The sequence below is a fragment of the Cebus imitator genome, unplaced genomic scaffold, assembly GCF_001604975.1.
Source record: "Cebus imitator isolate Cc_AM_T3 unplaced genomic scaffold, Cebus_imitator-1.0 Scaffold18, whole genome shotgun sequence".
In the NCBI taxonomy this organism is placed as follows: domain Eukaryota; kingdom Metazoa; phylum Chordata; class Mammalia; order Primates; family Cebidae; genus Cebus; species Cebus imitator.
This window is the reverse complement of record NW_016107333.1, coordinates 17,278,652-17,300,802: the sequence shown is the minus strand read 5'-3', so window position 1 is coordinate 17,300,802 and position 22,151 is coordinate 17,278,652. Positions and strand designations below refer to the sequence as shown.

The following is a 22,151-nucleotide window of genomic DNA, read 5'->3' as shown; positions in this document are numbered from 1 at the left end:
AAAAAAAAAAAAAAAAAAAAAGAATTTCAAGAAAACTGTGACCTAGGAACAAGATCTGATGGTAATGAGTATCAGGATTTGTAATCAGAAGCAGATTGAAATATTTACCAAAAGAATATACAATTTAAAAAGAGATTGGGTCAGATTGAAGATTTAGAAAAAAATACAAAATGTGCAGTGCTTTTAATAATTATCCCTTCTGTGATTATCAAGGGACTACAATGTGGTAAGCATGCTGACCATCCTTGAGTACAAAGATAAAGTTGGCCTCTGTTAAGAGTTTGCAATATGATTGTTTAAAACCTCTTAGGAAGTCTCCAGTATCATGATACTGGACTGCATACATACCACATGAACAACAATAACTGTTTTATTTTAAAAAGGTTTTCATTTGAAATTATTTGCCAAAAGGTGATTTATTTTATGATTAGATGTGATTTCTCATTAATGTAACCTTGAAATTTGCAAAGCTAGAACAGTTAACGTGAAATGTTTTTTACATTTTGAAGCCATTTTTTCAGGTCTGAAGCATTTTTGGAGGTCATTAAAAATCATTAAGCCATAAGCACTGTGAGGCTCTACTGAAAAACTGCTTCCTTACAATATTTACAGGAGTCTTTGAGATCTTTACAATTAATACAGTGCTATGTAAAATTTTATATCCCTAGATATTTTGGATTGGAATAAATTATATTTCACATTTATAGCCCTTAATTGGATCCAACAAACATGTATCACATATCATTTATATTTAAAGCATAGTGGTCGTGAGAAACATGAATACTGTGGAAACAATACAGACTTAATTGGGGGCCAGGTTACCTATGCATTCTGGTTCTGGGTTATCAAACCATTTGATGTATTACTTTAGTCTCAAGCAGATTTTTTACTTGCAAAATTAGAATATTGACTAATCCTGTGGATATGGATCTTACAATTCTAAAATGACCTAATTTCTAGTTTTTATCCAGATTATGAATTGATCCTAAATTAGGGTTTTTTTTTCTGCCTCCAAGAATACTAAAATTAGAGAGAACCAGCAAAAAGATGAGTGCTTTGCAATTATCCTTCCATTGTGACTAGATTGAAGTTTCTACAAATTCATGAAAATTTAGAATTCTAAATAACATCAAGGGATTAAAATTCTTGGGAAAATACTAAGAAGATTTACTGTAAATAGAGCTTTTATGGGACAATTGCAAAGCCGTTAATTAAGATTTAAGAAGGAAATCAAGAATGAAGAGACTGAGAAAATTAAGCCCTTTCTAGAAATTATGATTAAACTCAGAATGTGTTTCTCAACACTACCATGTACACAATGCTTACTATGTACCAGATATTATACATGTATAGTCCCAAGGTGACCATTTAAAGAAACTGTGCACTAAATGTCACAGTTAATGTGTGACAATGCTATGATTCAAACCTGGAGAGAGAGAGAGAGAGAGACAGAGAGAGAGAGAGAGAGAGAGAGAATGTGTGTGTGTGTGTGTGTGTGTGTGTGTTTCTGGGTTCTCATTTTATATTTTGGAAAAAGTTTTTCAATAATTCTCCTAATATAGGATCATATCTTTGGGAGTAATCTTCAGCATTTTACTCTGTCATCTATTAATTTAAAAATATGAAGTTGAGGGAAGGTTACAGATAGTTCTCAGAGCCTGATTATAAATTGCCATTAGTTTTATTGCTACCCTTCCTGTTAATAGACAATGTGTTATTAGAGTAGATAACTTGAGTTGATGGATTTTTATTATGGTGAATCATGTTTCTCTCCTCCACAGTCTTAGGTGAGATGTCCACCTCTGCACCGTGTGTAGTATTGGGTTTTGAGGCTATTACTGCAGAGTCAGTCCAGCTAGGTAGAGACCCTCTGGCTTTCATCCTATTCACTCATGTGGCCTCATTCTGCAGAGTTGAGATAGGGAGTCCCAATATTGACTCTTTGAGTAGCAGAGAGTCAGTCTTTGAGTAGCAGAGAGATACTGTCAATGTAACAGCCTCGTCAGTATCTCTCTGCTCCTGTAGTCACCACATTCATGCTGCTCTCTAAGGAGAGGCCAATAGCACTTACTGATGTGTTTGAAGTATGCTTTGAGGACAAGAATGTCCTTGTAGCCCTCAGTATAACAAGATTAAGCCATGGAAGCTCCCCCACTCTAGCCATGCTGGCTAAACTTCCTCCTGGACCTTTGAAGGCGGCTGTGCTGTGTTTCTCACCTGAGTCTGCAGACTTGGTCGCAGCCACATCCATGGCACCTGCGGTGGTGCTTACTGTCATTGCTACTGCCATTGCCACCCTGCCCCTTTATTAGGCACTATAGGTTTTGTGACTGAAGGAGTATGTAAACTCTTGAATGTAGTATATGTGGGAGGTATGTTGGATTCATATCTCTATTGTATAATCATAATAGGTGGACCCAAACATTTCAGCATTCATGTGAAGTCTACTGATTCTGATTTGCTCCTTCTCTTCAAAGAACTTCATGGCATATGCCTAGGGAGAGAACAAATAGCAAAGAAAGTGAGACCAGCAAGATCTCCTTTCTCTTCTTATAGGTAAACAACAAAAATAAATTATTGCACATAAAGCAAGCATGTTGTATTGCCACTGATGTGTATAAGTGGCAATCACAGGGAAACATGTCCTACAACATATCAGCCTACTTAGGTTGTAGTATGTGTTTCAGAGTAGACTGATCAGGATGCTTTAGATAGTGTTATGTCATTGGAAATAAAATGAACGGCTGTGAATATAAAATGAAGAGTTGCTGACAGCTAAGAAATCTCTGAAATTCAGGTCTGGGGAACACTGAAGAAGCACTAGGAACTTCCTCAATGTGCCATGGCCTCCAAATGGAAGCTTATTTGGCTTTTGGCCCTTCTAAATGCAATGCATTTCCCAGGTGAGCCACAGCACCAAAGGCTCTTATAGGACCTTTCCCTGCTCTCCCCCAAAGCCACTGGCCCCATCTAGTCTCTGCATACACTCACCATTGGGCTCCTGTACATTTCCTCAAACATAGATGAGTCTGAAGTGTTCCCAGCCAGGATGGCCTTGGTACCACTGTAAGCCTCCACTGGTGGTCTCAGGATGTAAACAAGGTTTTCCCAGTGAACAAAAAGGTCTTCACTTGCATCTGAGGGGGGACATAGCTGAAGATAAAAAGAGCGGCCAGTGGCAAGCTTCAGGTGGAGCTGTTTTTTAATGCTGTTGTGGATGCTTATTTTCACAAACATCAAGGGAAGCAGCCTGGTTAGTTCTAAGAGCTGTGCAGGTGGACTACCTCTTTCCTGGGTGGCAGGACCACACCTGGCATTGTCACAGACAACAGCTGGTCGGGCCAGCAGCATGACATCAGGTAGTGTGAGGCAGGGACTGGTGCGAACGATGGCTACTGTTACCATTCGGGCACGGTTGTGCACATCAATCACTTCTCCTGTTTTGCTGATCTGGATAAAGTCACTCTCAAACATGGGTGCATACCTGAATATAGTATACTCGCCTTTGTACAGTTGCCGCTGCAGCTTTCCCATGGAGGTATTAAACATGCCCATTGCAGGGCTGCTTTCGGCTGTATAATATGGTAACATACACTGGCCCTCCATGGCTTTCTTTTATCAAGACAGTTCCTAGCAACAGCTCCACACCTTCCCTAACTTGCCTTGAAGAGTATCCTGTTTCCTTGGCCACTCTGGCAGGTGGGCCAGTGGTAGTGTTGTGCAGGCTTTCTTTTTTGTCCCCAAGTGACTGAGAATAGGGTGGGGTATTGATTACCAACTGCTCAATGCCAAAGACAGTCGGTCCTCAGGATCCAGACTATGCCCAGCTTAGTTAATGGAGCTATCAGGAGCACAGATGTTGGGGCCCTCGTGGATGTCCAGGCACACAGGTATTGGTGCTCATTCAGGAGGGACCTCCATTTTGGCCTGGTATTCCACTTCACAACAGCCTTTGCGCTTTGATTCCACAGCCTCAACTGCCAATCCCACTGTTCTTTCAAACCTGAACCATCCACTGCTGCTAAATGAACTGCAGGACCACTTTTATCCTCCCCTACCCATTGTGACCTGCCCTATCACACACCCTTTTGTCTCTGTCACCCAACAGTCTCTACCTCAGGGCAGGGGGACTGCCCTCTCCACTCGACCCTCACCCCTACCGCCCTCCACAGCTCAGCAGACTACTCCCCTCCGCCCCCATCCATCTAGGGACCTTAATGCATTTGGGAAAATTGCTTTCAAAAGGGTTAGAGGTAAACTTTTTGTTAGAAGCAAGAGTTTAAAATATATATACTCTTAAAATATCCAGCTCCTCTAGTTGTAGACATTTATTTTAAAGAGAGAATTGGATAACAGATTAGTATAGAATGTTTATCAATGTTTATTGTAGTGTAAAAAATTATAAACAGCATTATTGTCTTACAATAGGGGATTGCTTAAATAAATTATGGAGCATTTGGTGGTGGGACACTCTACAGCCCTAAAAATGATTATGCAGTTTTCATATTTATTGACATGAAAAGATATCCCTGACCTTCTTTTTTCTTAAAGAAAAAGAGCAAAACTGATTTCAAACTCGTAATATAAGTAAGATTCAATTTATGTAAGATCACATGTATGTGTTTGCGGGTATGGAATTATGTTCAGTGAAATGTTTAAATTGCTTATCTCTGAGTGGTGTAATTTTCATTTTCTTTATAATTTTTGTTTTATTAGGAAGTTTATTTCTGTTACCAGGGGAAAAACTATTTTATTAGCAATGTATTTTTTGTCTGTTTCTACAGCCATGATAAATTTTATATTTTGACTCACCTTCAAACTGTTGATGCAATTTTTAAGCGTTTACCTAGACATTTGTACCATGGCTATGGAGAGAAAAGAGCCTTAAACATCACATTTATGCTCTATTCTTTACCATCAGATTGTATTGAAAAGAAGAGTTCTAAAGAATTTTGCCAGGTATTGTAAATATCAATTTATTGAGATTATAATATCTTATAACAAAATAAGATTATAATTATAAAGATATTGAAATGACACATGATAACCCACATGAATACACACACACACGCGCGCTCACACACACACACATACACACAGAGCCATAGCCATAGTTGAGTCTTTTTTTGAGATGGAATCCCACTCTGTCACCCAGACTGGAGTCAGTGGCATGATCTCAGCTCACTGCAACCTCCACTTCCCAAGTTCAAGTGATTATCCTGCCTCAGCCTCCCAAGTAGCTGGGACCACAGGCACGTGCCACCACACCTGGCTAATTTTTGTATTTTTAGTAGAGATGGTGTTTCACTATATTGGTCAGGCTGGTCTCGAACTCTTGACTTCATGGTCTGCCTGCCTCAGCCTCCCAAAGTGCTAAGATTACAGGTGTGAGCCACTGTACCCAGCTCAGTTGAGTCTTTAGTTGTATAAGTCAATGCAAACATAATTTCTTCCTTTCATATTGAATATTTGATTATTTTGGATACATTGAGTATTTTTACTTTATTTATTGAGATGCCTATTCACATATCAATAGCACTTTTTACTGGCCTTTCTAAAGTCTTTATATCTTAACTTCTACTTCAAGTCTATGTTACTAATCTTGTAATTGGCAAAACCAAGAAACCAAATACACATTTAGTAAATTAACATTTTAAAAGTACCCAAGTGGTTCTGGTGTTTTTCATAAGGCACAACTGGATAGGTGGCATCGGACACAGAAAAATTTAATTTAAGTCCTTTTTTTACTGATTTTCCTAAGAGCACTTTTATGCTATACACATATATGACAAGATATTTATCTTCGGGTTCCGTTAGAGCACTGATCTCCAAGGAAGCCAGAAACTACATTACTTGTAGAACCTGTAGACATTTGGATTTTCCAAACCAGTCAGTAAGGCTGACAACAGTGGAACCTCTTTCATTTGGATTGATAACCATACTGTGTAGCATTCTGGCAAAGATCTACTTTTAAGAATTTGATGGGGTTTGTCTGAAATACTTATAGCTGTTTAGAAAACTACCTTATTAGCATTTGCCTCAAGACTTGAGAAACTCAGATAGCTAAATAAAAAACTACCTGAACTTGAGAAATTCCTTTTATGAAAATGCGGCAGCTTTCTATGTGTTTGCTGTTAAATCAGATTTCTATATAGTCATTAGATATCCTTAAAATAAATTTGTATGCTATCTCCTCTCTGTTGGAGTTTGTGTCACTGGGTTTATAATTTAACCTCTCTGGGCCTTATTTTTCTCAGATTTGTAATGGAGATGACCCCTGAGATATCTTTCAACTCCAGAATAGTTACGGTTTTGTGATAGGGCTTTAGCTTTCCCCCTGCAACAATAAAACTACTACATACTTTGGAAATACTTTGAACCACAACAATGAATCGAGATATTATTCACATAACTGCTCTGGGAATTGTATAATTCAATATATAATTTTATTCTCTTGCCAAATTTCTTCTTCCCAAAACTTTTAAAAGAACCAATGCTTGAAATGTGGAAATGACAAGATGTTAGTTCAGTAAGATAGTCAATCAGTAGTGTCAGTGCTTAAAACTATGTAATTGAAAATATGAGTTGGTTTCCCTAATTGCAAAGGCAATCTCATTTAGTTGAGTAGCCCCTAAAAGCAGCTTTGAGTTAGAAGTATGTGTGTTACACCCCAACATTAGTGTGCTGTGTGTGGCAGTTCAACACTAATGTAATGATGTATTTTTGTGAATGAGAGTTGGCATATCAAATGCATCCTCTAGAAAAATAATTAGTGTTATAGTCTTAAGATTTGTTTTCTAAAGTTGATACTGTGGGTTATTTTTGTGAACAGCCTGATGGTTGGGAGCTTTTTTCTTCAAAATAAACAAGTCCTTATTAAACCAGGAAAAAAAAAGAAAATATGGGTTAAATATTTTAAACAGAATTCAGTCAATAATGAACATGGCTGTGGTATACAGAATAATTCCCCCAAAAGATACTAACATTCTAATCTTCACAACCTGAATATGTTACCTTATGTGGCAGAGGAACTTTGAAGATATGAAGGAACGTTGAAGGATCTTGAATTGGGGGTGTTACCTGGATTATGTGGTGGGTTCAATGTAATCACAATGGTCTTTGTAAGAGAAAGGCAGGAGTGTCAGAGTCAGAGGATATGTGATAGGTAGAGGTAGAAAGTAGAGGTCAGAGTGATGTAGCCATGGACCAAAGGAATGCAAAAGTCCTCTGGAAGCTGAGAAAGCAGAAGTGCATTCTCCCCTAGAGCCTCCAGAAGCCAATAGCTCTGCCAACACCTTAACTTTAGCCCAGAGAGAATCATTTTAGACTTTGACCTTGAGAACTATGAGAGAATAAATTTGTGTTATTATAAGTAACTAAGTTTGTGGTAATTTATAATGGTAGTCCTAGAAAACTGTTACACATTTTGGTACCTGGAAGTGGAGTGCTACTATAACAGGTACATAAAAATATAGAAATGGATTTGGAATTGGGCATTGGGTAGAAGCTAGAAGAATTTTGAGGACCATGATATAAAAAGCTTAGATTGCCTTTAACAGAATTATGGACATTAAAGATTCTGCTAGTAAGGGCTCAGAAAGAAGTGATATAATAGAGAAAACCTGTATTGTCTTAGAGATTGCTTAATTGTCTTAAACATGTTTGTACAGACATGGATATTAAAGTCACTACTGTGAGGGTTCAGAAGAAAGAATGGTAGAACTTGTATGATCTTAGAGAATACCAGAAACATTGTAGAGAGAATGTTAATAAACATGAATGTTAAAGATACTTCTGTTAAGGACTCAGAAATAAATGAGAAACATGTTATTGAAAACTGGAGGAAAGGAGATACTTGTTACATGGTAGCAGAGAGTCTAGATGAATTATATTCTATGGTTTTGTGCAAAGCAGATCTAGTAGGTGGTGAACTTGGATATTTTGCTGAGTAGATTTCTAAATAAAGTGTCAGAGGTAAGGCCTGGTTTCCTCTTGTTGCCTGTACTGAAATGTGAGAGGAGGAAAGAGATAAATTGCGGGAAGAACTTTTAAACAAAAAGAAACCAGGACTTGATGGTTGGAACATTCTTAACCTATCCAAATTGGGAAAACACTGAAATTTGTAGATTCACTGTCAAGAAGTGTACTTAGAGAGAAAGTTAAAAGCATGGCTAGATAACTTGTTTCTAGTGCCTTAGTAGGATCAAAAACTGAGATTATTCAACCACACAGAGGGCTCTTTGAAGAGATTAAGCAAATCTGAATTATGATGAGATGAATTATGCTGGTATGGCAGAGACCTTCTATAATACAGAGTTTGGGTTATCCAGGAAATTCTTGTGACGTACGTGGGAGACCCACAGTGTTTTCAAGAATGATTTATTAGCAGAGGCTTTGACAGCTTGAACTTAACAGGACAGAGGACAAAGTGAAAGAAGGCTTTTGGATTCCTGAAATTCTGCAGGCAGGAAATATGGTTATAAAACTACTGAGTTGCAAACATAAGTTAACCTTTGTGGAAGAGGAAGGAGGACTCAGAAGGTGGGGCTGAGGACCACTCAGAGGGTAGAGCTGAGAAATGCAAAGGATTATTCCCAGACCTTGAAACATAATGGAGTTTACCCAGTTGCAATTCTGAATTGCTTCTGTCTATTGAATCCCTTTTTATCTTTTATTTCTCCCTCTTTGGTTGGAATATTTATAATTGTTTCCCTATACTTGTCATATTATTGAATTTTAGGAGCAGATAACTTTTTATTCTAGTTTCACAGATTCACAGATAAGTCTGACTCATGCTTGATTTATATGAGGAGATATGGGACTTTTGTGTTTTCAAGATTTTGAATTTAAGTTGATGTTATATAATGGGTTAAGATTCATGAGGATGTTGAGATAGTATGAATGGATTTTACATGTGAATGAATGTGATTATTTGGTGTCCAGAGGATGCACTGTAATAGACAGCATAATGCTCCTCCCCAAATGTCCACATCATAATATCTAGAACCTGCGAATATGTTACTGTATATGACAAAAGGGACATATATGGTTAACAAAAGGATATTACAGTGGAGGATTATCCTGGATTATCAACGTGTGGCCAATGTAATTATGAAGGTACTTATAATATGATATGATGAAGAAAGCAGAAATTTGCTAGCTTTGAAGATGGAGGAAGAGGCTATGAGCCAAGGAATGCAGGGGGCCCCTTGAAGATGAAAAAGGCCAAGATCAGATTCTCTTTTATTTTTATTTATATACATATTTATTTATTTGAGATGTAGTCTTACTCTGTTGCCCAGGCTGTTGCTGAGACACCATCTCAGCTCACTGCAACCTCCACCTCCTGGGTGTAAGCTATTCTTCTGCCTCAGCCTCCTGAGTAGCTGGGATTATAGGCATGCACCACCATGCCCAGCTATTTTTTTGTATTTTTAATAGAGATGGGGTTTTACCATGTTGGACTGCCTTGTCCTGAACTCCTGACCTCAGGTAATTTGCCCTGTCAGCCTCCCAAAGTGCTGGGATTACAGACATGAGCCACCATGCCTGGCCTAGATTCTCTTTTAGAGCCTCCAGAAGTAACTAGCCCTGCTAACATCTTAATTTTAGCCCTGTAAAATGTATCTTAAACTTTTGATCCCAATAACTGTCAGAAAATATATTTTTGTTGTTCTAAATTATAATACTAAGTTTGTGGTGGTTTGTTACAGTGGCTATAAGAAATGGATACAATAGCTGCAGAAATTAGGTCAGTAGACATTTCATCTCTCATATATTCATTCAAGGAGAATATGCCTGTTGTCTGCATCTAGGCAGAAGATGGGACATACAAGTATTTACAGAAAAATGTATTTCAGCTTTCCTATCAAGCATTTGTGTGATCTAGATTTTTATCATTTTGTACAGTTATTTTTTATAACTTTTAAAATAAATGAACTATAATTTTGCCATTGGAAAGCCTCAACTTTTTATCATTTTAGGAAAGCTTTATAATGATGTTAACAATAGTGATGTTAATAACAATATCTAACACTTATTGAGTACCAACCACATTCCAAGTGCAGTGATAAGCATTTAACATTCCTTGTCTCACTTAAATTTCACGATTCTATGGACTATTTATACTTTCCCATAGTTCCTATGGACTATTTATACTTTTATAGTTTGCATATCTATTGTGTTTGAGCCAAATTCCATGTGAATATTTGATATAAAATTAAAAAAATAAACAGGGCATTGCTCCTCATAGTAACAAGACGGGTATATAGTGTCTATTGTTCAATATGTTTTACTATGGCATTTCACTGTTAAAGAGGAAATCAATAATTGTTGATGTCACTCTTATCTACAGTATATTCAGTTGATATCATTTTGATATTGATATCAATGATATCGGTTATATTGGTTATTATGTTGTATTATGCTTACAGAGTGAGTGAGCTGCTAAATGTATTTATTATTTATTGCCCAAATTTAAAAAATGATGGTTTGATAAATATCTTAGGTCACTTAGAATCTCTTCCCATTTTCTATTACTTTATACATCTTTCCATCCATTTGTTTCACAGATGTTTATTAACCATTTGTTATATGTACAGCATAGAGCAGTAAGCAATATAAACATCCTACTCTCATCATGCCTCTTTATAGTTTTATGCCAGGTACTGTAAATGATACAAAATAGGAATTGTGGTTTCTGCTCTGAGGAACCTTATAATTTAGTTAAAGTCATTGCACTGACTTAATTTTTGGTTGTAAAATCTTGGGCAAGTAACTCACCCCCTGCTTCTTCTTCTTTAAAATGTGGAAGTTAGCTCCTGTTTGTAGGATTGTTATGGAGCCCTTTCAATATTCATGCAAGATTCTCATAAATTGTTTACTATACAAATGCAAATTGTTTTTTTTCTGTTTTTTCTGTGGCCTCCAGAGACATCACGCTGTCTGTTTTGGTAAGATTGGCAAGTTAAACAACAGTATACGTAGTACAAACGAACCTCATATAATAAGTGCATTCTAATATGTGTAACATTAATTTGTATGTGCTCAGAAAATCTGGAAGTATATATATTATATTGCTAATAGTGGTTATTTCTAAGTCTTAAGATTTATGGGAGAATTTAACTTCCTGCTTTATATACTTACACATTGTTTGAATTATTTGCAACAAGCAGATCTAAATTTTCTAATAATGATTTTATATTTTCTGAAAAAATAAATTGTAGAAAGTCATAATGACTTATTATAGCACCATGAGTTTCTGTAGACTAGTTTGCAAGTTATTGCTTGCATCTGTCCATTCGTTTACTCATGGAACCAATTTATCCATCCATTGATCCATTCATCCATCCATCTACCTACCCATTCATCCATTCATTTTTCATTTCAGTCTGTACCTGTCTTAGTCCATTTTGTGCTGCTATGACAGAATAACACAGACTGGGCAATTTATAAAGAAAAGAAATTTACTTCTCACAGTCCTGGAGGCTGGGAAGTCCAATATCAAGGTGCTGGCATCTGGCAAGATATTTCTTCTTATCATCCCAAGGCAGAAGGTGATAGGGTAAGAGAGGTCAAGAGAATGAGAGTGGGTTGAACTTACTCTTTCATAGCAAACACACTCCAATAATATTGACATTTATCCATTCGTAAGGGCAAAGTCCTTATGGTCTGATTATCTCTTAATAGTCTCACCTTTTAATACTATTAAAATAGCAGTTAAATTTCAACATGAGTTTTGGAGGGGACACTCAAACCATAGCAACATTACTTTAGGTGTTTTTGATTCACTTGTCTTGAATCATCAAAATTGCTCTACAAGGAGCATAAAGTAGGGATAGCTGAAGACAGTGTGGGATTAATTGTTTGTATGATCATTTTTATCTGACTTATTTTATTTTAATTAATTAATTTATTTTGAGATGGAGTTTTGCTCCATCGCCCAGGCTGGAGTGCAGTGGTGCAATCTCAGCTCACTGCAACTTCTGCCTCCTGGGTTCAAGTGATTCTTCTGTCTCAGCCTCCCAAGTAGCTGAGATGATAGGTGCTCATCACCACACCTGGCTAATTTTTGTATTTTCAGTAGAGATGGGTTTCACTGTGTTGGCCAGGATGGTCTTGAACTCCTGACCTCAGGTGGTCTGCCCACTTGGACTACCAAAGTGCTGGGATTACAGGTGTGAGCCACCACACCTGGCTGTCTATTTTTGTTAATTGGTTGTTCTAGTCAGTTCTCACTTTGCTATGAAGAACTATCTGAGACTGGGTAATTCATAAAGGAAAGGGGTTCAGTTGACTCAAACAGTTCTGCAGGGCTTAGGAGGCCTCAGGAAACTTACAATCATGATTGAAGGGAAGCAAACACATCCTTCATATGGTGGCAGGAGACGCTCCTTATAAAACCATCAGATCTTGTGAGAACTCATTCACTATTATAAGAACAGCAGGATGGGGGTAACTGCCCCCATGATTCAATTGCCTCCAACTGGGTCCCTCCCGTGACATGTGGGGATTATGGGAAATACAATCCAAGATGAGATTTTGGTGGGGACACAATGAAACTATATCATTCTGCCCCTGGTACCTCCCAAATCTCATGTCCTCACATTTCAAAACCAATCATGCCTTCCCAACAGTCCCCTAAAGTCTTAACTTTTCAGCATTTACTCAAGAGTCCACAGTCCAAAGTCTCATCTGAGACAAGGCAAGTTTCTTCCGCCTATGGGCCTGTAAAATCAAAAGCAAGTTAGTTACTTCCTATATACAGTGGGGATACAGGTATTGGGTAAATATACCTGTTCCAAATGGGAGAAATTGGCCAAAACAAAGGGGCCATAGGCCTCATGCCAGTCTGAAATCCATTACGGTAGTCACTAAACCTTAAAGTTTTAAAACAATGTCTACTAGGTAGTGCCCCAGTGGGGACTCTGTTTAGGGGCTCCAATCTCATATTTCCCTTTTGCACTGCCCTATCAGAGGTCCTTTATGAGGACTGTGCCCCTGCACCAAGCAAACTTCTGCCTGGACATCCAGGCATTTCCATACATCCTCTGAAATCTAGGCAAACATTCCCAGACCTCAATTCTTGTCTTCTGTGCACCTGCAGGACAAATACCACATGGAAACTACCAAGGCTTGGGGCTTACACCCTCTGAAGCCATGACCTGAGCTGTACCTTGACACCTTTTAGCCAGAGCCGCAGTGGGTAAGATGCAGGGCACCAGGTCATGAGGCAGCACACAGCAGAGGGCCCTGGACCCAGCTCAGGAAACCATTTTTCCCTCCTAGGCCTCAGGACCTGTGATGGGAGGAGCTGCTGTGAATGTCTCTGAAAGGCTCTGAAGACATTTTCCCCAATTGTCTTGGTAATTAACATTTGGTTCCTCATTACTTATGCAAATTTCTGCAGTTGCTTGAATTTCTCCCCAGAAAATGGGTTTTTCTCTTTTACTGCATCATCAGGCTGCAAATTTTTGAAACTATGATGTTCTCCTTCCTCTTGAATGCTTTGCCACTTAGACATCTTCTAACAGATCCCCTAAATCATATCTCTGAGGTTCGACATTCCACAAATCTCTGAGGCAGGAACAAAATGCTTCCCATCTCTTTGCTAACGCATAGCAAGAATCACCCTTTTTCCAGTTCCCAACAATTTCCTCATTTCCATCTGAGACCACCTCAGCCTGGACTTCATTGTCCATATCACTATCAACATTTTGGCTGATACCATTCAACAGGTCTCTAGAAAGTTCCAAATTTCCCACATTTTCCTGTCTTCTGAGCCCTCCAAACTGTTCCAATTTCTGCGTGTTGCACAGTTCCAAAGTCGCTTTCACATTATAGCAGTCCCCCAGTCTCTGTGGTACCAATTTAATATATTAGTTCATGGTGGAAAGGGAAACAAACATGTCCTTCTTTACATGGCAGCAAGAGAAAGAAGTGACAAGAAAAGGGGGAAAGACCCTTATGAACCATCAGATCTCATGAGAACTCACTCACTCACCGTCATGAGAACATGTGTGTAACCACCCCCATGATTTAATTACCTCCTACCAGGTCCCTCCCATGACACAGGGCATATTAGGGTTCTCTAGAGGGACAGAACTAATAGGATAAGTCTCTCTCTCTCTCTCTCTCTCTCTATATATATATATATATATATATATATGTATGATATCTACGTATATATATGTGTATATATATATATATATTATATATATAAAGTGAAATTTATTAAGGAGTATTAAACTCACATGATCACAAGGTCCCACAATAGTCTGTCTGCAAGCTGAGGAAGCCAGCCTGAGTCCCAGAGCTGAAGAACTTCAAGTCTGATGTTCAAGGGCAGGAAGCATCCAGCATGGGAGAAAGATGTAGGCTGCAAGTCTAAGCCAGTGTGGTCTTTTCAGGTTCTTCTGCCTGCTTTTATCCTAGCCGCACTGGCAGCTGATTAGATTATGCTCACTCAGATTAAGGGTGGATCTGCCTTTTCCAGCTTCTCACTCAAATGTTAATCTCCTTTGGCAACATCCTCACAGACACACCCAAAATCAATACTTCGCATCTCACAATCCAATCAAGTTGACATTCAGTATTAGCCATCGCACATGGGGATTATGGGAACTACAATCCAATATGAGATTTTGGTGGGAACACAGGCAAACCATATCAGAGATATCAATTATTATTTTTTGAGACAGAGTCTCACTCTGTCACTCATGCTGGAGTACAGTGGCATGATCTCAGCAAACTCTGCTTCCCAGGTTAAAGCAGTTCTCCTGCCTCAGCCTCCCGAGTAGCTGGGACTGCAGACATGCACCAACATGCCTGGCTAATTTTGTGGGGGGTTTTTTTGTATTTTTAGAAGAGACAGGGTTTCACCATGTTGGTCAAGCTGGTCTTGAACTCCTGACCTAAAATGATCCACACGTCTCACTCTCCCAAAGTGCTGGGATTACAGGTGTGAGCTACTGCACCTAGCCATCAATTATTATTTATCACTGTTGACTGAAGTCACATTTTTCTGATCATAAGTAAGAAGAAGTTTTTGTTTCCCTTTAGATGTTTATGAGGCAATTGTATTTTTCTTGTGTGAATCACATTATTTTTACTTCTTATATTTTTGAAAGAATTGATTCTGAATTATATTTTAAAGCATTAAATCCATATTACTAGTGGACTCCATATTTGAAAAATGCACTTATTTGCTAAAATTTGTAATCATAAATGGTTGTTTGTTTTCATGGTTCTTCTCATTCATGGACATGCACAGAGCATTGAAAAATTGCACATGTTCCCAGTTGAGTCCCAGTTGAAGTTAAGCAAAACAACACTTTGCCTTCTCGTTTCAGTTGTCATATTGTAAACAAGAAACAAGTGTCCTTTTCACATTTTATGTAGTGCCACTTAATTTTTTTTTTATTTTTGTGATTTTTCTTGGGCATTTCACTGTTTAAAATGGCCTCCAGTGTAGTGCTGAAGTGCTTTCTAGTGTTTCTAAATGAGGTAAAAGAAACATAGTGATGTGCCTTTTGAGAAAATCTGTGTGTCAGGTAAGCTTCATTGAGGCATGAGTTACAGTGTGGAAATCATGGCTGTGAGTTCAATGTTAATAAATCAACAATATATGTTAAATAAGTTGTCTTTAAACTGAAGCATATACAAAACAAGATTTTGTATTGATCAGTTGATAAAAATATTGTGACCTGAGGCTCCAGGAACCTAAACCTGCATTCTCTTAGGAGCAGTGATTTAGTATTTGCTAATTTGGTGTTCATGGTGACTTTATTGAATAAAATTACTGTGAAAGCAAGAATTGACTGACAAAAACAAGCGTTGCCTTTTAAAAATATTTTAAATGTATTTTTCCAGTTTGTTTCTTGGTCTTTATATATATATATATATATATATTTTTTTATGGTATAAAAGCTTTAATTTTTATGAAGTGTTCTATATTTGCAATTACTTAAAGCTTCTGGGTTTATCTTGCTTAGGCTGCCTTGACCAGCCCCATAATTATAAAAAATATTTTATCCTATATTCTTCATATATTTTTATTTTTTGACTTAAAATTTATCTGTGGTTCCTCCCTACCCCCAAATTAGTCATCAGTTTTTCTAGCATCATTTATTGAATGATCCAGTTTCCTCTTGATTTTAAATGTTTGCATAATTACCCTATTGAACATTAAAAACTTGTTAAGATACACATAACATAGAATTTTCCATATTAACCATTTTAAAGTGTACAGTTCAATAGTGGTAAGTATATTCATGTTATTATCTAATCAATCTCCAAAGCTTTTTTATTATGGAATTATGAAAGTCTGTACCCATTAAATAAAACTTGCTATTTATTCCTCCTCCATCTCCCAGTGGCAACCACCCTTTTACTTATTTCTATGAATTTGACTACTTTGGATACCTCAAATAAGTGGAATCATACAATATTTGTCTTTTTGTGATTAGCTTACTTCACTTAGCATAATGTTCTCAAGATTCATCTCTGTTGTAACATATAACATGATTTTTCTTTTTAAGGCTGAATAATATTCCATTGTGTATATATACCATATTTTTTTCATTCATTTGTCAATAGACACAGATTGCCTCCACATTTTGGCTGTTGTAAAAAATGCTTCTATAATATGGGTTTGGAAATATCTCTTTGAGATTCTGCTTTTAATTTTTTGGATGCATACCAAAGCAGTAAAATTACTGGATTTTTTTTTTTATATACTTTAAGTTCTGAGGTACATGTATAGAATGTGCAGGTTGTTTACATAGTTATACATGTGCCATGGTGGTTTGTTGCATCCATCACCCAGTCATCTACATTAGGTATTTCTCCTAGTGCTATCCCANGCTTGTTACATGTGTATATGTGTTTTGCTGCATCCGTCTCCCTGTCATCTACATTAGGTATTTCTCCTAATTCTATTCCTCCCCTATACCCCCACACCCTGCTCTCCATCCTCTAGACCCTCATACCCCAACAGGCCCCGATGTGTGATGTTCCCCTCCCTGTGTCCAAGTGTTCTCATTGTTAAACACCCACTTATGTGTTAGAACATGTGGTGTTTGGTTTTCTGTTCCTGTGTCAGTTTGCTGAGAATGATGGTTTCAGCTTTATCCATGTCCCTGCAAAGGACATGAACTCATTCTTTTTTATGGCTGCATAATATTCCATGGTATATATGTACCACATTTTCTTTAACCAGGATATCACTGATGGGCATTTGGTTGGTTCCACGTCTTTGCTATTGTGAACAGTGTCACAATAAACATACGTGTGCATATGTCTTTATAATAGAATGACTTATAATCCTTTGGGTATATACCCAGTAATGGGATTGCTGGGTCAAATGGTATTTCTGGTTCAAGATCCTTGAGGAATCACCACACTGTCTTCCATGATGATTGAACTAATTTACACTCCCACCAACAGTGTAAAAGCATTCCTATTTCTCCATATCCTCTCCAGCATCTGTTTTCTCCAGATTTTTTGATGATCGTCATTCTAACTGGCATGAGATGATATCTCAATGTGGTTTTGATTTGCATTTCTCTAATGAACGGTGATGATGAGCTTTTATATATATGTTTGTTGGCTGCATAAATGTCTTCTTTTGAGAAGTGTCTGTTCATATCCTTTGGCCACTTTTGGATGGAGTTGTTTGTTTTTTTCTTGTAACTTGGTTTAAGTTCTTTGTAGATTCTGGATATTAGCCCTTTATGAGATGGGTAGATTGCAAAGTTTTTTCCCCTTCTGTTGGTTGCTGATTCACTCTAATAATAGTTTATTTTGCTGTGCAGAGCTCTTTAGTTTAATTAGATCCCGTTTGTCTATTTTGGCTTTTGCTGCAACTGCTTTTAGTGGTTTAGTCATGAAGTCCTTGACCATGCCCATGTCCTGAATGGTATTTCTTAGGTTTTCTTCCAGGGTTTTTATAGGTGTTATGTTTAAATTTTTAATCCATCTGGAGTTAATTTTCATATAAGGTGTAAGGAAGGGATCCAGTTTCAGCTTTCTGCCTATGGCCAGCCAGTTTTCCCAACTCCATTTATTAAATCGGGAATCTTTTCCCCATTGCTTGTTTTTGTCAGGTTTGTCAAATATCAGACAGGTATAGATGTGTGGGGTTACTTCTGAGGCCTCTGTTCTTTTCTATTGGTCTATATCTCTGTTTTGGTATCAGTACCATGCTGTTTTGATTACTGTAGCATGGCATAGTTTGAATTCAGATAGCATGATGCTTCCAGCTTTGTTGTTTTTTTTTTTTTTTCCTTGGGATTGTCTTGTCTATATGGGCTCTTTTTTTGTTCCATATAAAATTTAAGGTGTTTTTTTCCAATTTTTTGAACAAAGTCAATGGTAGCTTGATGGATAGCATTGAATCTGTAGATTACTTTGGGCAGTATGGCCATTTTCATGATATTGATTCTTCCTAACCATGAGCATGGAATGTTTTCCCATTTGTTTGTGTCCTCTCTTATTTCCTTGAGCAGTGGTTTGTAGTTCTCTTTGAAGAAGTCCTTCACCTCCCTTGTTGTGTTCCTAGGTATTTTATTCTATTAGTAGCCATTGTGAATGGGAGTTTACCCATAATTTGGCTCTCTGTTTGTCTGTTATTCGTGTATAGGAATGCTTGTGATTTTTGCACATTGATTTTTTATCCTGAGACTTTGTTGAAGTTACTTATCAGCTTAAGGAGATTTTGGGCTGAGACAATGGGGTCTTCTAAATATACAGCCATGTTGTCTGCAAATGGAGACAATTTGACTTCCTCTTTTCCTAATTAAATGCCCTTTATTTCTTTTTCTTGCCTGATTGCCCTGGCCAGAACTTCCAATACTATGTTGAATAGGAGTGGTGAGAGAGGGCATCCTTGTCTTGTGGCAGTTTTCAAAGGGAATGCTTCCAGTTTTTGCCCATTCAGACTGATACTGGCTGCGGATTTGTCATAAATAGCTCTTATTATTTTGAGATATGTTGTATTAATACCTAGTTTATGGATAATTTCTAGCATAAAGGACTGTTGAATTTTGTCAAAAGACTTCTCAGTATCTGTTGAGATAATCATGTGGTTTTTGTCTTTGGTTCTCTTTATGTGATGGATTACATGTATGGACTTGCATATGTTGAACCAGACTTGCATCCCAGGGATGAAGCCAACATGATTGTGATTGATAAACTTTTTGATGTGCTGTTGGGTTCAATTTGCCAGTATTTTATTGAGGATTTTTGCATCAGTGTTCATCATGGATATTGGCCTGAATTTTTTTTTTTCAGTTGTGCCTCTGCCAGGTTTTGGTATCAAGATGATGTTGGTCTCATAAAATGAGTTAGGGGGATTCCCTCTTTTTGTGTTGCTTGGAATAGTTTCAGAAGGAATGGGACCGGCTCCTCTTTGTCCATCTGGTAGAATTAGGCTGTGAACCCATTTGGACCTGGACGTTTTTGGTTGGTAGGCTATTAATTGCCACCTCAATTTCAAACCTTGTTATTGGTCTATTCAGGAATTCAACTTCTTTCTGGTTTAGTCTTGGGAGGGTGTAAGTGTCCAGGAATTTATCCATTTCTTCTAGATTTACTTGTTTATTTGCATAGAGGTGTTTGTAGTATTCTCTGATGGTAGTTTGTATTTCTGTGGGATTGGCGGTGATACCCCGTTATCATTTTTTATTGCTTCTATTTGATTCTTCTTTCTTTTCTTCTTTATTAGTCTGGCTAGTGGTCTATCTATTTTGTTGATCTTTTCAAAATACCAGCTCCTGGATTCATTGATTTTTTGAAGTGTTTTTTTGTGTCTCTATTTCCTTCAATTTTGCTCTGATCTTAGTTGTTTTTTTTCTTCTGCTAGCTTTTGAGCTTGTTTGATCTTGCTCCTCTAGTACTTGTAATCATGACGTTAGGATGTTGATTTTTAGATCTTTCCTCTTTTCTCTTGTGGGCATTTACTGCTATAAATTTCCCTCTACACACTGCTTTAAATGTGTCCCAGAAATTCTGGCATATTGTGTCTTCATTCTCATTGGTTTCAAAGAACTTCTTTATTTCTGTCTTCATTTCATTATTTATTCAGTAGTAATTCAGGAGCAGGTTGTTCAGTTTCCATGTAGTTGTGAGGTTTTTAGTGAGTTTCTTAATCCTAAGTTCTAATTTGATTACATTGTGGTCTGAGAGACTGTTTGTTATGATTTCTGTCCTTTTGCATTTGCTGAGGAGTGTTTTACTTCCAATTATGTGGTCGATTTTAGAATAAGTATGATGTGCTAAGAAGAATGTATATTCTGTGGATTTGTGGTGGAGTGTTTTAGTTGATGCAGCTTCTTCATAGTGTCAGTGGTCTTTACAATTTGGTATGTTTTTGCAGTGGCTGGTACTGGTTGTTCCTTTCCACGTATAGTGCTTCCTTCAGGAGCTCTTGTAATGCAGGCCTGGTGATGACAAAATCTCTCAGCAGTTGCTTGTCTGTAAAGGATTTTATTTCTCCTTCGTTTATGAAGCTTAGTTTGGCTGGATATGAAATTCTGGGTTGAAAATTCTTTTCTTTGAGGATGTTGAATATTGGCTGGATTTTATGGTAATTTTATTTCTAATTTTAAGATGAACTACAATGCTATTTTCCATAGAGGCTGCATCATTTTAAGTTTCCACCAATGATACACAAGAATTCCAAAATTTTTTCACATTTTAGCTAACACTTACTTTGCATTTTTGGTAGTAGCCATCTTGATAGTTGTGAAGCAACATCTCATTGTGATTTTGGTTTGCATTTCTTTAATGATTAGTGATGCTGGGCATCTTTTCATGTGCCTGTTGACCTTTTGTATATCTTCTTTGGAAAAATGTCTATTCAAGTATTTTGTCTATTTTTTAACTGGATTATTTTGCTTTTGTTGTTGAGTTGTAGGAGTTTCTTATATATTCTGGATATTAATCACTTATTATATATGTGCTTTAAGAGTATTTTCTCTCATTCCATAGATTGCCTTTTTACTCTGTTGATTGTGTCCCCTTGATGCATAGAAGTTTTGAATGTTGATGCAGTCCAGTTTATCTGATTTTTACTTTTGTTGCTTGTGCTTTTAATGTTACTACAACCCAGAAATCATTGCCAAATCCAATGTCATAAAGCTTTTCTGTTTTCTTCTAAGAGTTTTACAGTTTTAGATTTTCCCTATTGAAATTTTGATTGGAAGAATAGAAAATTTAGAGATTATTTAGAATAAAATTAGCATTTTGCAACATTTAATGTTTTGCTCAGTGGCATGGTATAAATTTCTGTTTTCAAGTCTCTTTTTATGCTGTTACGTAGATATATTAGTCTATTTTCTGTTGCTTATATCAGAATACCTGAAACTGGGTAATTTGTAAAGAGAGGTAATATATTTTTTATAGTTCTGGAGGCTGAGAAGTCCAAGTCAAGGGATTGCACCTGGTGAGAGCCTTTTTGCTGGTGATAACTCTGTAGTGTCCCAGGGCAGTGTAGAGCATCACATGGTAAGGGGGCTGAATATGCTCTCTCAGGTCTCTTGTCCTCTTCTTATAAAGACACCAGTCCAAAAACTCCCATGATAGCCCATTAATCCATTAACTCATTTATCCATTAATTGATGAATGTATTAATCCATTCATGAGGGCTCTGCTCTCATGATCCATCACCTGTTGAATGCCTCTTCTCTCAATACTGCCACATTGGAGATTAAATTTTGACATGAGTTTTGAAATGGGAAAATATTCAAACCATAGTATTTTGCTTCTGGCCCTCCAAAACTCATGTCCTTCTCACATAAACATCCACTTATTCCACATCATAGCCCCAAATTTCTTAACTTGTTCTGGCGCCAACCCAAATGTCCAAAATTCATAGTCTCATCTGTAAGTCTATGATATTGAAACAAGCTATCTACTTTCAAGATACAGTGGTGTTACACAGGCATAGAGTAGACATTTCCATTCAAAAAGGAAGAAACAGGCCCAAAGAAAGGAGTGACAGGCCCCAAACTAGTCTGAAACCCAAGAGGGCAGACAGACATTAAATCTTAAGGGTGAGGAATAATCTCCTTTGACTCCATGACCGGCATTCTGCATAAACTGATGTGGGGGTTAAGTCCCCAAGGCCTTGGCTTTTGTGACTTTCCTGGGCT

The 22,151-nt window shown here is 37.3% G+C and overlaps 2 protein-coding genes across 17 annotated transcripts in view; one reads left to right on the top strand and one right to left on the bottom strand.

Annotated features, from left to right (window-relative positions):
* ANKS1B (ankyrin repeat and sterile alpha motif domain containing 1B) overlaps positions 1–22,151 on the top strand; it is a 1,267,908-nt gene that overhangs the window by 337,425 nt on the left and 908,332 nt on the right. The gene's annotated exons all lie outside the window — the stretch shown is intronic.
* FAM71C (family with sequence similarity 71 member C) lies at positions 1,732–4,020 on the bottom strand. Its single transcript, XM_017511184.2, has 2 exons — positions 2,992–4,020; positions 1,732–2,494 (listed from the first exon to the last, which is right to left on the bottom strand). The coding sequence occupies exons 1-2, from the start codon at positions 3,604–3,606 to the stop codon at positions 2,384–2,386; spliced, it is 726 nt and encodes a 241-aa protein (XP_017366673.1). The 5' UTR covers positions 3,607–4,020; the 3' UTR covers positions 1,732–2,383.